Consider the following 17,752-nt stretch of genomic DNA (forward strand, 5'->3'; position numbering starts at 1 on the left):
ATGTCTGCTTCACTCACAGGCTTTGGTATTTCCTTTGTGAGGTGCTTCAAGATTTATGACCACATTATTTCCTCTTGTGCAGCAGTGGAACTTTCTTACTATTCCATGCTGGCTCATCTGGTTTGGAGACTGAGTAGGAGCATTATTTTTATTCTGACTCAGTCTCATTCTTAGGCAGGTGCCTAGTCTTTCAGTTTTGGGGGTTAGGCCTTCTAAGTGTTTCACCTTGTTCTTGGTGAGATGGAACCTTTAAAAATTAAGGACAGGCTATTTTAGTGTCGCTTCTTCACTTTTCTCCTTCCTCCAGCTGCTGTGTGTCTTCACCTATGTCCTGAAGACAACAGAGCTTTCTTCCTTTCCCCCTCCCACACTCCCACCCTCCCACTCTCCCTCCTTTTCTGTGTGGGAGATAGTGGAGAAGATCTGGTTGGGACTTCTTGCTTATCTCAGATCTCAGTCTTGTACCATGAGGAAGGATTTCTCCGGCCTATATCCTTGATTTCAATCTTTCAGGAGACCCTGGTGAGGTCCATAGAAAAAAGTGAATTTCCCTTATCTGTATGGAGAAGGAAATGGCAACCACTCCAGTATTCTTCCCTGGAAAATCCCATGGATGGAGGAGCCTGGTAGTCCATTGGGTCACAAAGAGTCAGACACGACTGAGTGACTTTCCCTTATCTGTAACTCTCAGTGTGTAGATACTCATGCCTTTAGGAGTTTATAAACAATTTTATGTGAATTATTCTCGCTGGCTTCTGTAGCATCCGACATTTGTCCCAAGCAAGCAAGGATTTGCATTTTGTATTTCCTTGGAGGAATCTGTCTTTCCTTAAGTTTTGGGTTAATTGATGGCCCTGATACTTCAGTGCTGTGATGGTTTCAAGAAAAGTTGTGATTTTGCTTGTCCAGCTTTTAAAAATTACAAATATTCAAATGAAACTCTTTTTAGCTTTTTATTTTCTTATCTTAATAAAAAAAAATTTCTTCCTTGAATTAGCCTGAAATAACTTTTGTTTGCTTATATACTAAGAATTAACAAAATAAATAGCATAAATACATCTATCCAGGTTATAAGTAGCATAAACAAATATTTAAGTGACTTTAGACAGTTACAAACACCATGAATGAGGGAGATCAGCATTTCCAGTAGAGAGCAGCATATGATAAAGCAAGCACGAAGCATTCAGTTAAGACCAGTAAGAAAATAATCTTGGATAAATGACTTCATTATATTCTATTAACTTTATTTCCTATATATTCTCAGTGGCTTCTTATTATGTGTTGACCTAAAACAAGTAGATGACCACATATATCCCCAAACAAGATGGGTTTATTCTGGATGAGCAGAGAATTGCAATTTGGCATCTGCAATCATGGTGACCCATGTGAAAGCTTGAGAGTCCCCACTTTGGTTCTCCCAACTCTATTTAATTGAGATTTCTGTTTATTATTTTTTACATCATTAATAAGAGATTTACAGCAGGAACCTTTCTGTAAACTTCATGTTTATTAGCACATACTTTAATCTGAAGTAAAACTCTAAAGTTTCTCACTTCATCAAGTAGGGGTAAATAACGTTTTCTGATTCTTGAATAATTTTATGTTGAAGATCACTATAACGTACAATATCATTTGATGCCTGTATCAAATTATGCCAACACTAAAAAATATTCACTGAGCACCTACCACTTACCAGGCACTCTGTTAGATGTTGGGGATCCAGTACAGTAGGGGTTGTTGAAGAGAAAACCACAGGCCCATACTGGAGTCACTTGGCTAAAGTGCATGATGCCAAATCTAGATTCAATATCTGACTTAACTGCATTTCCAACCTTCACCAGAAATGTAATCTTAATCAACTATTTTGTAATTTTCTGATCAGCACCAATGGGATAATCTCCCTGTGAGGCCCTCTCCATCCTCCAGAGGAAGAAGATGCAATCTACATGATAAAATTCTCTCTATTCCCTTCCCCTCAAAAAGAAGTTGTCCTAGTCTAAAATAATCTTTTCTGTTGATAAATAGCTCACCTGACCTGCCCATTTTATAAAAACCTTCCATTTTATGCTGTTTCTCTGAGTGCCTTTGTAGTTGCTAGATGGGATGTTGTCCAATTAATGAATCATTGAATAAAGCCAGAAGATCTTCAAATTTACTCAGTTAAAACTTTTTTTTTTTCCTTCCACACAGGCTATAGATGTAACACCTCAGGACAACCTCTGAAGTCAAGATCCTGTTGGGTAAACAAAACAGTTAAGGGTCACCATTTTGGAAAATGTTGTTTCAAGAATGTGTGTGTATGTGTGTGTGTGTGTGTGTGTGTGTTTGGTCTACAGTTTATACATTATAATAAGTCTCAGCACAGCAAGATTTGCAATTCTTGTTTCAGTGTTTTATCCCCCAAGGAATCTAAAAAGTCTTTGAATAAGGTTATTGCATTGTGTGTAACATGATTCACAAGTGTAACAGATACTCTTTCTCAGGCAGGTGCTACGTGATTGTTTGATGAGTGACTATATGACAATGCAAGTCAAACAGAGGAGGGTTTTCTTTATGTTGCAATGCTCCTGTGATCTCTGTGATGGCTACTGGCTGCTCCTTAAGAATAATGAAGAATATGTGTCAGTTTATACTGTTTCTCAGGGAAATCATCGGGGATCCTGAAGAAGCTAGAAAAGCAATGAGTGAGAACTCAGAGGTGTGAATGAGATGGGTGGGAGTGAGAAAGGGGGAGAAAATATTTGAGGAAATATTTTAAAAAAAGCAAGAGAAAGACAGAGTAACAGAAAAGAGCAGTGGCATGAGAACTTTAAGCAGGTTGCTGGGAAGACATTTAGTTTCATGCTTTTATTTCATGGTTGAGAAAGTCCTTACTGGTACATTGACTTTTCAATACCCATAAGACTTGGTCCATAACAGTTAGATTGGGGAAGATGAACAGGATGGAAGCTGGTGACAAGGAGAGAACTTGGAAGCTAGAGAAGAGTCAGAACTGGAAGAGAAATGAGCATTTGTGTAGGCAGTCTGGGGATTAGGGAAGAAGCAGATTTCTTTCTGTCTTTTTTTTTTTTTTTTTCAGACAGTGAATAAAGGGAAGGTTCATTGGTAAGAGAAGGAAGTTAGAGTAGAGGTGTTGTGTCGTAGGTTTGCTTAGAACAGAAATCAAAGAGCAACTTTTCTGAGAGAAAAAAACATCTGCAAATGAGATGCTGTTTCTGCAACTTCCATTGCTCCTGGCTCTTTTCGTGGGTGGAGACAATGAAGAGAATAAGAACTCTGTTCCAGAAGGTAGATGTATGTGTGTGTGACTGTGTGTGTTTGTGTGCACACGCACGTGCATACCTGTGTGTATGGGGTTATTTCCCAAACCAGAAGATTGAGAGTATCAGCCTAGTTTCATTCTGAGTATCCCTGACACAGACCCCTGTGCTCTTTTGAAGATTATATTCATATATAGCACATAGGGCCCTGGGGCAGGCATGTGTCTGCTGAGATATCTTGCCTTTCATCTAGATTCTGAGTTTCCTTTCTTTGGCATCTTTCATTCTCCAATCTCTCCTTCCCAATGCCCCTCCTTATTGTCTTTGTTCTTTCCCCACAGGCTTTCAGGAGCCTGTTTCCTTCAAAGTCATCTGTGTCTTATCCTTTCACAACAGTTCTTGGGTGCAAAGTCTGTGCTCAGGCTGGTTGGGTGAGTTGCAGACTCATGGCTGGAAGAACAACCCTGGCACTATTATTTACCTGTGGCCTTGGTCCAAGGGCAACTTCAGCAATGAGGAGTTGATGGAAATGCAAAATTTTTTTCACATGAGCTTCGTTAGATTTGTTCAGGCATTTTACAGCCTTGCCAAGAAATGGAAATTAGAATGTAAGTTCATTTTCCTTAACAGGGATTGGGGATATGGTAGGGGGTGTGTGTTTTAATGAGTTTATTTCTCTAAGAAACAGCCTACAGTCAATTCTGAAACTTAACTCTCCACACCATAGAATTGCAATTGTATCCTTTTGGGCAGAGGGTATAATCCAGACCCTGATTTCTCAGAAGGTTCAAGACTTCTGCTATTTACAGACTCCTCTCTCATTGACTGCAGGCTTGTGCTTTATTATCTTGCCTCATTGGTCCCTTGCAACAGCCTCTTTCTCCAGTTTCCAACTAGGCATAGATGCCTATATATTCAGCGTTATCTATCGCATTTCATTCATCCTGGGTTATCTTAACCTCCATTTTCTCACTTTAAGTCCTTCCTTATTCTCTTGCTCACATAATTTACACTGCCTTCTTTAAATATTTTACCTTCCTCCTTATGTCATTCATCTCTTCCTATATTCCCAATTGCCAATAATTCCCCTTTCTCTGAATATCTGATGAAATATCTGATGAAATATCTGAAAAATTCTCCCTTCTGTTTCCATCGTCCTTTGATTAATTTTATCTTTTTTATGCCCTCTTTTCTCTAATTTTCTTTGCCAGATCCCTTTGAGGGACAGATAGCAAAAGGCTGTGAGCTGCATGCTGGGGAAGCCCCAGTAGGCTTTATTCGGACTGCTTATCAAGGATCAGACTTCTTGAGCTTTCAGAACAAGTCATGGGTGTCCTCTCCAGAGGGTGGAAGGAGGGCTCAGATCCTCAGAAGACTATTCAATTTGTTCAAAGGAAACCAGGAAACAATACACAAGCTGCTCAGTGATACCTGCCCACGTTTCCTCTTGGGTCTTCTTGATGCTGGGAAGGCATATCTCCAGAGACAAGGTTAGTTCCACACCCTTTTCCATTAATATTTTGTTCTAAAATCACACCTTTTCATTTCCTAACATGGAACTAAGAGGTGGAGAGGATAATGGGTGACAATCCTAGATATGGGAAAGTGAAAGTTGCTCACTTGTATTTGATTCTTTGAAACCCCATGATCTGTTACAGTCCATGGAATTCTCCAGGCCAGAATACTGGAGTGAGTAGCCTTTCCCCTTCTCCAGATTTTCCAAACCCAGGTCTCCTGCATTGCAGGTGGATTCTTTACCAGCTGAGCCACAAGGGAAGCCCAACAATCCTGGAGGGGTAGCCTATCCCTTCTCCAGAGGATCTTCCTGATTCAGGAATCAGGCCAGGGTCAATGTGGGAAAGTGTGCCTATCTAAATTGATGTAAAATCTGAACTTCTGGGTCTGCATTAGAGTCCTCATCTGACCATCTTTCTTGTCCTCTGCAGTACGACCAGAGGCCTGGCTGTCCCCGGGCCCCAGTCCTGGCCCTGGCCAACTGACGCTGGTTTGTCACGTCTCTGGCTTCTACCCAAAGCCCATTTGGGTGATGTGGATGCGGGGTGAGCAGGAGCAACAGGGCACTCAGAGAAATGACATCTTACCTAATGCTGATGGGACATCATATCTTCGAGTTTCCTTGGATGTGGAAGCCAGTGAGGCATCTGGCCTGAGTTGCCGGGTGAGACACAGCAGTCTAGGAGGCCAGGACATCATCCTCCACTGGGGTGAGGAAAAACTGGGGCCCTGCTGGGATGGGAATAGGTGGTCCTCAAGCAGACTAAGAGAGCCAGGTGAAAAATTGGGGATTCTAGGGACTGCAGACCCAAAAGGAATAAAGATAAAATAAAAAATATAGGAGTTGAAAATGAGAACCCTAGAGACATAGGGAAATCTTGAGGTTAGATGAAGGAGGGATGAGAGAAGAAATAGGGAAGAAGGAGAGGGTGAGGTGACACTCCAGTAACAAAGGAAGAGCACAGAAATGCAGTAAAACAGTGGGTGGGGTTGTGAGGAAACCTGTGTGTGTCCTGTTCGCAGATCATCACAGCTCTGTGGGCTGGATCGTCTTGGCAGTGATAGTGACACTGGTGCTCATGGCAGGTCTTGCATTTTGGCTTTGGAAGCACTGGTGAGTTCTTTGTGTGCATCCTTCCTGCCCTTTTTCAAGCCCCCACTTGTTTGTCCATCCTTTTTCTTCTCTCTCTCATCAGTTTTCCAGACCTCTTTCTTCTTAGCAGTCGTTTCTTACCTCCACTCCATGTAGAGTAACTTCCATCTTTGTTCTCATTAGGACACACCGTGAATCCCCAAGCTCTAGTCTCCCTTTGGAATGAGATCCCAGATGCCCAGGAACTCAGGACACATCTAAACAGACTTAGGTGATGATGGCCTTTCCACTTTCCTTACAGAGAGTTTTTAGTTGTTGTGTTTTTTTGCTTAATGATCAATTGTCAATTAAGCTAAATGCATTTTTGCAGAATTTGTCATTCTAACCTGTGTTGGGGATTTTAAATTCTGAATGGAATAAGGTTCTAGGATCCTTCACGTATTCAAATGTGAGTGCATCATCAGGCTTATTTCAGATGTTACTTCCTCCAGAGGGTCTTTTCTCATTCACAAGTGGAAGCTGTCTCTGCCTTGTCTGAACTGCTATTGTAATTTAACTGAATTTTAAAGTCCTCCTCATTTTAGACCCTTTGTTGTAGCGATTTATTTCCCCTTTCCCTTCTATTTTATAAGCTTCTTGAGAACAAAGTCCGTGTCTTTTTACTATTTGTATCTATGGCAAAATGTCTTATCTGTATGTAGTATGTTGTAAGTAAAAATCTGGATTGAATTTATTCTGAACTTATGATCTTAAAATTTTTTTTTTTTTCCTTCCTGTCATCTTTGTAGTAGTTGAGATATCTGATGCTCTTCTGGTTAAAAGTCTTTTCACTTGGCCAAGAGACTGCACTTAGTGATCTTATTTTTTAGTCATTTTTCTGAGCCCTTGAGGAGAAACACAGTTTTATATTTGACCATTCTTATTTTTTAACTCTAGAGATTAATTTGAATGAAAACATTTCTTTATATTGAGAGTCCATTGTACTGCAAGGATATCAAGCCAGTCAATCCTAAAGGAAATCCATCCTAAATGTTCATTGGAAACTGATGTTGAAGCTGAAGCGACAATACTTTGGCCACCTAAGGCGAAGAGTGTCCTCATTGGAAAAGACCTTGATCCTGGGAAAGATTGAGTGTAGGAAGAGAAAGGGAGGACAGAGGATGAAATGGATGGATGGCATCACTGACTCAATGAACATGAGTTTGAACAATAGTGAGATAGGGAAGGACAGGGAAGCCTGGGCCTGCTGCAGTCTGTGGGGTCACAAAGAATTGAACATGAGAGCAATTGAACAAATTGATTTATAAGTATTTTAAATGAAAGGCAGAAGACAGAATGTAGACTCATATTATTTAAAATGTTTCAATGATAAGGAACAGAGTTATCACCTTGTTAGACATATAGAATCTTGGAACTCAGCTAAGACTTCCTGAAACACAATTTGTATTTCAGCAAAATCAGCAGGGTTTATAAATGCATTAAAATTTGAGAAGCACTGATATGGGTGACATCTGAGAGGTAGTAGTGCTAGTGTGTCCCTGAAGAGAAAAGAAGATGATCAAGAAAAGAGAGCAAGAATGTTGATCCTGAGGTTGAAGTGAGGTCAAGGCAAAGAGATTGCATAGAACACATTCTTATGGATTTTTGAGTATATGCCTTGCAATGCAGAGAACATGGGTTTCATGTGTCCCACCCCTGGTCAGGGAACTAAGATCCCACATGCCATGGAGCAACTAAGTCCATGCACCATAACTAGAGAGCCTGGGTGCTGGAATGAAAAGATTCTGCGTGCTACAACTAGGACTTGACCCAGCCTAATAAAAACAAACAAATCTAAACGGGTCATCATCTCATGAATCTACAAGTCTAGTTCTTCTCTCACATTTTCCATATCTTCGTCTTAGCATTATAGATAGTATGTTATATATAACGTTTCTTGTTTCAATATAGTTTACTTTGATGTTCTCTCCTCTCCAGAATTAGGTCTGCTTTCTGGAGGGAATCTAAGCATAATTCACTACCCTGGTATAGAATATTTTCAGCCCATAGAATTTTTTTCCCTCATGCTTCTAATTCCCAGTCAACACCCATTTTGTATTCAATATCTTTTTAAAGGCAACAAATGTTCTAATTTTTATGACCAGAGTTTAGATTTGTTTTTGAATTTCATGTTACTAGGGTCATATTGTAAAACCTATTTTTTGTCTGCCTTCTTTCAGCCAACATTGTTTTTGTGAGATTTATTCATGTTGTAACATATAGCAGTAATTCGTTATTTTCCATTGGTGTGTAGCATTCCATTGTGTGACTGTACCACCATTTAGCCATTCTACTGTTGATGGACATTTTCACTGTTTCCAGATTTTAGTTATGTTGAATAATGTTGCTTTGAACACTTGTATACATGTCTTTTTGCAAACATAAACAGCCCTTTCTCTTGGAAATAGACATACAAATGAAATTGCTGAGCCCGGTTTATATGTATTTTTCACATTTAATAGATAAGTGGCAAACAAGTTTTCAGTGGTTATACCAATCTACCTTTCATCTTCTCAACATTGTCACTCATATTTGATGTATTTACCCTTTAAATTTTAACCTTTCTAATGGGAGTATAGTGTATCCAAATTTTTTGGTTTATGTTTCCATGATGGCTAATGGTACTTGACATATTTTCACATGCCTTTGAGCCATTTATATACACTGTTTTGTGAAGTAATGGTTTAAGGTTTTAGCTATGTGTATGTGTGTGTGTGTATGGAAGAGTGACATTTTCATTTCATTTCAAGGTCAGTTTCAAGTGACATTTCAAGTGACATTTTCATTTCATTTCAAGGTCAGTTTTCATTCCAATCCCAAAGAAAGGCAATACCAAAGAATGCTCAAACTACCGCACAATTGCACTCATCTCACATGCTAGTAAAGTAATGCTCAAAATTCTCCACGCCAAGCTTTAGCAATACATAAACTGTGAACTTCCACATTTTCAAGCTGGTTTTAGAAGAGGCAGAGGAGCCAGAGATCAAATTGCCAGCATTTTCTGGATCATGGAAAAAGCAAGAGAGTTCCAGAAAAACATCTATTTCTGCTTTATTGACTATGCCAAGGCCTTTGACTGTGTGGATCACAATAAACTGGAAAATTCTGAAAGAGATGGGAACACCAGACCACCTGACCTGCCTCTTGAGAAACCTATATTCAGGTCATGAAGCAACAGGTAGAACAGGACATGGAACAACAGATTGATTCCAAATCAGGAAGGGAGTCCATCAACGCTGTATATTGTCACCCTGCTTATTTAACTTATATGCAGAGTACATTATGAGAAATTCTGGACTGGATGAATCACAAGCTGGAATCAAGATTGCTGGGAGAAATATCAATAACCTCAAATAAGCAGATGACACCACCCTTATGGCAGAAAGCAAAGAAGAACTAAAGAGCCTCTTGATGAAAGTGAAAGAGGAGATTGAAAAAGTTGGCTTAAAATTCAATACTAAGAAAACTAAGATTATGGCATCTGGTCCCATCACTTCATGGGAAATAGATGGGGAAACAGTGAAAACAGTGACAGAATTTATTTTTTGGGGCTCCAAAATCACTGCAGATGATGATTGCAGCCATGAAATTAAAAGATGCTTGCTTTTTGGAAGAAAAGATATGCAAAACCTAGACAGTGCATTAAAAAGCAAAGACATCACTTTGGTGACAAAGGTCCATATAGTCAAAGATATGTTTTTTCCAGTATTCGTGTAAGGATATTAGAGTCGGGCCATAAAGAAGGCTGAGCACTGAAGAATTGATGCTTTTGAACTGTGGTGTTGGAGAAGACTCTTGAGAGTCCCCTGGGCATCAAGGAGATCCAACCAGTCCATCCTAAATGAAATCAGTCCTGAATATTCACTGGAAGGACAGATGCTGAAGCTGAAGCTCCAATACTTTGGTCACCTGATGTGATGAACAGACTCATTAGAAAAGACCCTAATGTTGTGAAAGTTTGAAGGTGGGAGGAGAAGGGTATGACAGAGGATGAGATGGTTGGATGGCATCACCAACTCAATGGACATGAGTTTGAGTGAACTCTGGGAGTTGGTGATGGACAGAGAAGCCTGACGTGCTGCAGTCCCTGGGGTCACAAAGAGTCAGACACGACTGAGCGACTGAATTGAACTGAACAGAACGCTGGAATCCAAGAATAACATGATAAAACAGTGCTTTAGATTTGAAAATGACTCAGGAAGAAAGGTGAGATTAGGTTGTAGGGTTCAGTTCAGTTCAGTCTCCCAGTCGTGTCCAACTTTTTGTGACCCCATGAATTGCAGCATGCCAGGCCTCCCTGTTCATCACCATCTCCCGGAGTTCACTCAGACTCAAGTCCATCGAGTCTGTGGTGCCATCCAGCCATCTCATCCTCGGTCGTCCCCTTCTCCTCCCGCCCCCAATCTTTCCCAGGGTCAAAGTCTTTTCCAATGAGTCAGCTCTTCACATGAGGTGGCCAAAGTACTGGAGTTTCAGCTTTAGCATCATTCCTTCCAAAGAAATCCCAGGGCTGATCTCCTTCAGAATGGACTGGTTGGATCTCCTTGCAGTCCAAGGGACTCTCAAGAGTCTTCTCCAACACCACAGTTCAAAAGCATCAATTCTTCGGTACTCAGCCTTCTTCACAGTCCAACTCTAACATCCATACATGACCACTGGAAAAACCATAGCCTTGACTAGACAGACCTTAGTCGGCAAAGTAATGTCTCTGCTTTTGAATATACTATCTAGGTTGGTCATAACTTTTCTTCCAAGGAGTAGTTCAGTTCAGTTCAGTTGCTCAGTCGTGTCCGACTCTTTGTGATCCCATGAATCGCAGCACGCCAGGCCTCCCTGTTCATCACCATCTCCTGGAGTTCACTCAGACTCACGTCCATCGAGTCCGTGATGCCATCCAGCCATCTCGTCCTTGGTCGTCCCTTTCACCTCCTGCCCCCAATCCCTCCCAGCATCAGAGTGTTTTTCAATGAGTCAACTCTTTGCATGAGGTGGCCAAAGTACTGGAGTTTCAGCTTCAGCATCATTCCCTCCAAAGAAATCCCAGGGCTGATCTCCTTCAGAATGGAAAGATTGGATCTCTTTGCAGTCCAAGGGACTCTCAAGAGTCTTCTCCAACACCACAGTTCAAAAGCATCAATTCTTCAGCGCTCAGCTTTCTTCACAGTCCAACTCTCACATCCATACATGACCACTGGAAAAACCATAGCCTTGACTAGATAGACCTTAGTCGGCAAAGTAATGTCTCTGCTTTTGAATACGCTATCTAGGTTGGTTATAACTTGTCTTCCAAGAAGTAGGCGTCTTTTAATTTCATGGCTGCAGTCACCATCTGCGGTGATTTTGGAGCCCCCCAAAATAAAATCTGACACTGTTTCCACTGTTTCCCTGTCTGTTTCCCATGAAGTGATGGGACTGGATGCCATGATCTTCGTTTTCTGAATGTTGAGCTTTAAGTCAACTTTTTCACTCTCCTCTTTCACTTTCATCAAGAGGCTTTTTAGCTCCTCTTCACTTTCTGCCAGAAGGGTGGTGTCATCTCCATATCTGAGGTAATTGATATTTCTCCTGGCAATCTTAATTCCAGCTTGTGTTTTTTTCCAGTCCAGCGCTTCTCATGATGTACTCTGCATAGAAGTTAAATAAGCAGGGTGACAATATACAGCCTTGATGTACACCTTTTCCTATTTGGAACCAGTCTGTTGTTCCATGTCCAGTTCTAACTGTTGCTTCCTGATCTGCATACAGATTTCTCAAGAGGCAGGTTAGGTGGTCTGGTATTCCCATCTCTTTCAGAAATTTTCCACAATTTATTGTGATCCACACAGTCAAAGGCTTTGGCATAGTCAATAAAGCAGAAATAGATGTTTTTCTGGAACTCTCTTGCTTTCTTGATGATCCAGCGGATGTTGGCAATTTGATCTCTGGTTCCCCTGCCTTTTCTAAAACCAGCTGGAACAGATGGAGAGGAAGGCCAAGAGTTGAGATAAAGGCTTAGTGGAGAATGAAGGGAAGACACAGAAGAATGAGAGAGGAGGGAGACGCAGAGTAGTGACAGAGGAGAATACACTGGTCAGAAGGTGTAGGAGCATAGTAAGGCACAAAATTGTTGGAGCCATCGTGTTGCTGGACATATTCAGTTATTTTTACTTAATTATTTTGCAGATAAGAAAACTAAGTCCAGAATGCTATGATCGCTCCAATATACTGCTATATCCAGCAAGTGTCTATCCAGGAGTTTATCTTGCTCTCAGTCCAAACCTCCTTTTGAAATGTGAAGTGACAGTCACTCAGTCGTGTCTGACTCTTTGCCACCCTGTGGACTGTAGCTGGCCAGGTTTCTCTATGGAATTCTCCAGGAAAGAGTACTGGAGTGGGCAACCATTCCCTTCTCCAGGGGATCTTCCTGACTCAGGGATCAAACTGAGGTTTCCCTCACTGAAACAAGATTCTTTACCATCTGAGCCACCAGAAGTGCAGAGTATTTGCTGTGAGGGGTGAGAAGCAAACAGAACAGATGCATGAAGCCAGAAAAGTGAAGGGGAATCTTGAAGCAGAGTGGGAGGGAAAATCAGGCCAGTAAAAGGCACATCATTATAAGAGGCAGTGGATTTCTCTATCAGGGAAGCTGAGGTTTCTTTTGGTGTGGAGGAGATGTAGGATAAGCCTGTGAGATAGTGTAGGGAGAGGAGCTCACACCTGGGTACTGAGGGGATGGAATTAAAGAGCTAGATTGTGTATGGAAGAGCACCAAGAGACAGTTGTTAGAAAGAATATGAGATTGCTGGTGGCCTAAGCACCAATGATTTAAGTCTTGATCAATGAATCAAGAAGGATCCTCAGGGAGGTCTTGTGACTCAGGGAGGTCTTGTGACCCAGGGAAGAATACCGGACTCCCCTAGGATATCCAACCAACTTGATTTACAATTAAGTTATAGCCCAACATGCCTAGATTTCTCTTCTAGGTTTTGCTGGTTCAGGGAGCAGATCTCTTAGTTCTTTTCTTTCTCCCCCCATCCCCCGCCTCTGGTCACAGTCATCTCCCCCCTGCCCCCACCTTATCCTTTGAGTTTGGGTTCCAATTCTGGTTTTTCTCAGCTCCCCCATTTCTCAGTATTTCTCAGTCAGCTCCCGAGAAACCCCTATCCTTTCTCCTCAGTCAGAGTTGTACTTCATCCACCATAGCTGAGTGTATACTCAGGAGTGGAGCTCTCTGGAAAGCTGCAGGTCTACAGTGGGGCCACAACTCAAGTATCAGCTGCTTCCTGCTCCTTGATTAGGACCAATGCTTCCCACAGAAGCTGAGTTGAAGAACCAGTGGCTCTGCTCCACTTCTCTTTCCAATCCTCCTCCTGCTCCTCCCTCTCATCTTCCTCTCCTTCCTCCTCCCATCCCAGCCTCTGCCACTCTCCTCCTCTTTCTTCTTGTTCCTCCCTCCTCCCTTCTTCTTCCTCTTCTGGGCTTCCTCCTCTCCTCCTCCATCTGTTATGTCCTTGGTCTCTCTGCCATGCTCCCAACCTGTTGTTTCCAGCCTCCATTCCTCAGGTAGTTAACTCTTCTTCCTACCCAAACTCAAACTGCCTCCTCCTTGCTTTTCCCCAGTCTACAGTGAATGGTATAATCACTGGTGGCTACTCAATTTTGGAGTCCAGCACCAAATATAAATGTGGGACCTCATATTTAAAAAGCAGGGGAGAAATGCCTTTCCTGGTTCTCTTGCAGGCTTGCAGGCTTTGGTATTTCCTTTGTTCTCTTGTATCAGTGGAAAGTTCCTTTGTGAGGTTCTTAAAGAAGATTTATGGTCACACTATTGCCTCTCTTGCATCAGTGAAAAGTTCCTACTACTCCTTGCTCACTCACCTGCTTGGAAGGGGAAGTAGTGACATTATCTTACTCTGGCTCTGTCTTATTCTTAAGGGATTTGGGCCTTCTAAGTGTTTCCACATTGCTCTCAGCAGGATGGAATCTCTAATAGGTGAGGACAGGCTCTTTTAGCGTCCCTTCTCCACTTTTCTCCTTCCTCCAGCTGCTGTGTGTCTTCACCCATGTTCTGAAGACAATAGAACTTTCTTCCGTTCCCCCTCCCATGCTCCCAGCCTCCCTCCTTTTCTGTATGGGAGATAGTGGGGCAAGATCTGGTTGGGACTTCCTGCCTTTCTCAGATTCAGGCTTGTACCATGAGGAAGGATTTCTCTGGTCTATATATTTGATTCCAGTCTTTCAGGAGCCCTTGGTGAGGTACATGGAAAAAAGTGAATTTCCCTTGTCTATGGATCCTAAGGGTTCTATATATTCACACTAGCCTTTAGGAATTTATTAACAGTTTTAGCTGAATTATTCTTACTGTCTTGTGTAGCATCTGGTATCTGTCCAAAATAAACAAGGATTTGCTTTTCTTATTTCCTTGGAAGAATCTGTCTTTCCTTAAATTTTGGGTTAATTGTTGGTCTTGATACTTCAATATTGTAATGGTTTCAAGAAAAGTTGTGATTTTGCTTATCCAGCTTTTAAAAATTACAAATATTCCAGTGAAGCTCTTTCTAGGTTTCTATTTTCTAATCTTAATTTTCCCAAAAGTTTTCTTCTGTGAATTAGCTCAAGATAATTTCTGATTAGTTACATACTAAGAAATAATAAAATAAATAGCCTAAATGCATCTATCCAGGTGATAAGTAGCATAAACAAATATTTAAGAGACTTTGAATAGTTATAAACACCATGAATGAGGGAGATCAGCATTTCCAGGAGAGAGCAGCATATGATAAAGCGAGCATGGAACATTCAGGGAAGACCAATAAGAAGAGAATCTTGTATAAATGACTCCAGAATATTCTATTCACTTTACTTCCCACATATTGTTACTAGTTTCTTGTTATGTGTTGACCTAAAACAAATAGATGACGAGATATATCCCAAGACAAGATGGGTTTATTCAGGAAGAACAGAGAATTGCAATTTGGCATCTGCAAACATGGTAAGCCATGGGAAATACTGAGAACCCCCACTTCGGGTTTCCTGACTTTAATTAATTGAGGTTTTTGTTTATTAATTTTTACATCATTAATAAGAGATTTATAGCAGGATCTTTTGTGTAAACATCATACTTATTAGCATGTACTTTAGTAAAAAAAAAAAAACACTCTAAAGTTTCTCATTTCATCAAGTAAGGTTTTTTGTTGTTGTTCAGTTGCTAAGTTGGGTCTGACTTTGGGACCAATGGGCTATAGCACACCAGGCTTCCTGTCCTTCACTATTTCCCAGAGTTTGCTCAAACTCATGACTATTGAGTTGGTGATGCTACTTAACCATCTCATCCTCTGTCACCCCTTCTCCTTTTGCCTTCAATTTTTCCCAGCATCAGGGTCTTTTCCAGTGAATCAGCCCTTTGCATCAGGTGGCCAAAGTCTTGGAGCTTCACCTTCAGCATCAGTCCATCAAATGAACATTCAGGATTGATTTCCTTAGGATTGACTGGTTTTGATCTCCTTGCTGCCCAAAGGACTCCCAGGAGTGTTTTCTAGCACCACAATTTGAAAGCACCAGTTCTTTGGTGCTCAACTTATTGTATGGTCCAACTCCCACATCTGTACATGATTACTGGAAAATCCATAGCTTTGACTATACGGACCTTGGTCAGCAAAGTGATGTCTTTGTTTTTTAACATGCTATCTAGATTTGTTTTAACGTTCCTTTCAAGGAGCAAGCATCTTTTAATTTCATAGCTGCATTCACCATCCACAGTGATTTTGGAGCCCAAGAAAGTAAAATCTGTCACTGCTTCTACTTTTTCCTCTTCTATTTGCCATGAAGTAATGGGACCAGATGCCATGATTTTAGTTTTTGAATGTTGAGTTGTAAGCCAGCTTTTTCACTCTCCTCTTTCACCTTCCTCAAAAGGCTCTTTAGTTCCTCTTCTCTTTCTGACATTAGGGTTGTGACATCTGCATATCTGAGCTTGTTGATATTTCTCCCAGAAATCTTGATTCCAGCTTGTGATTCATCTAGCTTGACATTTTCCATGAGGTACTGTGCATATAAGTTAAATAAACTGGGTGACAATATACAGCCTATTGTACTCCTTTCCTAATTTTGAACCAGTCAGCTGTTCCATGTAAGGTTCTCACTGTTGACCCACATATAAGTGGACCTTAAGAAGCATTACTACAAAGTTAGTGGAGGTGATGGAATTCTGGAAACTAACAATTTTAGTTGTTAACTAAAAGATGATGCTATTAAAGTGCTGCACTCAATATGTCAGTAAATTTGAAAAACTCAGCAGTGACCACAGGTCTGGAAAGGGTGTTTTCACTACAGTCTCAAAGAAGGGCAGTTGAAAGAATGTTCAAACCTTGATTCAATATCTAACTTAATTGCAGTTTTGGCCTTCATCAGAAATGTAATCATAATCAACCATTTTGTAATTTTGAATTGGCACCGATGAGATAATCTTTCAGATAGGCGCTCTCCAACTTCCAGAGGAAGAAGAGGCAATCTACATGATAAAATTCTTGCCATTCCCTTCCCCTCAAAAATACGTTCTGCCTTAAAATAACCCTTTCTTTTCTTTTGAAAATTGCTCCTCTGCACCACCTTTCTTCCTATAAAAACCCTCCATTTTATACTGTTCCTCTGTGTACCCTTCCAGCTGCTAGAAAGAATGCTGCCCAATTCATGAATCATCAAATAAAGGCCATTAGATCTTCAAATTTACTCAGTGAAAACAACTTTTTAAACAGACTATAGGTCAAATACCTCAAGGCAATGTCTGAAGACAAGATCCTGTTGGGTAAACAAAACAGTTAAGGGCCACCATTTTGGCAAATGTTTCAAGGAGGCTGTTTTTGTTTTTCTTTGTTGTTGTTTGTTTAGAGTTTATACTTTATAATATATATACTTTATACTTTATAATAAGTCCCAGCATGCCAAGATTTACAATTCTTGTTTTAGATGTTTACTTTCCCAAGGAATTTAAAACATCCTTGAATAAAGTGATTTGTATTTTCAGCCACTACATAACACAATTCACAGGTGTAATAGACGTTTGGTTTCAGGCAGATGCTAAGTGATTCTTTGGTGAGTGAATATATGTCAATAAAGGTCAAATAGAGGAGGTTTTTCTTTACATGTTTCAATATTCCTGTGGTCTTTGTGATGGCTACTGGCTATTCCCTAAGAATAATGAAGAATATGTGTCAGTTTATCACTTCATGGGGAATAGATGGGGAAACAGTAGAAACAGTGTCAGACTTTATTTTTTTGGGCTCCAAAATCACTGCAGATGGTGACTGTAGCCATGAAATTAAAAGATGCTTTCTCCTTGGAAGGAAAGTTATGACCAACCTAGATAATGTATTCAAAAGCAGAGACATTACTTTGCTGACTAAGGTCCGTCTAGTCAAGGCTATGGTTTTTCCAGTAGTCATGCATGGATGTGAGAGTTGGACTGTGAAGAAGGCTGAGGGCCGAAGAATTGATGCGTTTGAACTGTGGTGTTGGAGAAGACTCTTGAGGGTCCCTTGGACTGCAAGGAGATCCAACTAGTCCATTCTGAAGGAGATCAACCCTGGGATTTCTTTGGAAGGTATGATGCTAAAGCCGAAACTCCAGTACTTTGGACACCTCATGCGAAGGGTTGACTCATTGGAAAAGACTCTCATGCTGGGAAAGATTGAGGGCGGGAGGAGAAGGGGACCGAGGATGAGATGGCTGGATGGCATCACTGACTCGATGGACGTGAGTCTGAGTGAACTCCGGGAGATGGTGATGGACAGGGAGGCCTGGCGTGCTGCGATTCATGGGGTCGCAAAAAGTTGGACATGACTGAGCGACTGAACTGAACTGAACTGAA

General features: G+C 41.0%; 1 protein-coding gene across 3 annotated transcripts in view; it reads left to right on the forward strand.

Annotated features, from left to right (window-relative positions):
* The first annotated feature begins 3,101 nt into the window (after positions 1-3,101).
* LOC138416238 (T-cell surface glycoprotein CD1a-like) overlaps positions 3,102-17,752 on the forward strand; it is a 40,686-nt gene continuing 26,035 nt past the window's right edge. For 2 of the 3 annotated variants that reach the window (XM_069545092.1, XM_069545084.1), the window contains exons 1-5: positions 3,115-3,288; positions 3,602-3,868; positions 4,472-4,750; positions 5,207-5,485; positions 5,799-5,889. In XM_069545092.1, coding sequence (XP_069401193.1) covers positions 3,207-3,288; positions 3,602-3,868; positions 4,472-4,750; positions 5,207-5,485; positions 5,799-5,889 — 998 coding nt within the window. In that variant the 5' untranslated portion in view covers positions 3,115-3,206. Of the gene's footprint in view, positions 3,289-3,601; positions 3,869-4,471; positions 4,751-5,206; positions 5,486-5,798; positions 5,890-6,051; positions 6,609-17,752 lie in introns of those variants that run through there. The other variant, XM_069545093.1, reaches the window with a different exon arrangement.

This window comes from Ovis canadensis, chromosome 1 (assembly GCF_042477335.2).
Source record: "Ovis canadensis isolate MfBH-ARS-UI-01 breed Bighorn chromosome 1, ARS-UI_OviCan_v2, whole genome shotgun sequence".
NCBI classification, from domain to species: Eukaryota; Metazoa; Chordata; class Mammalia; order Artiodactyla; family Bovidae; genus Ovis; species Ovis canadensis.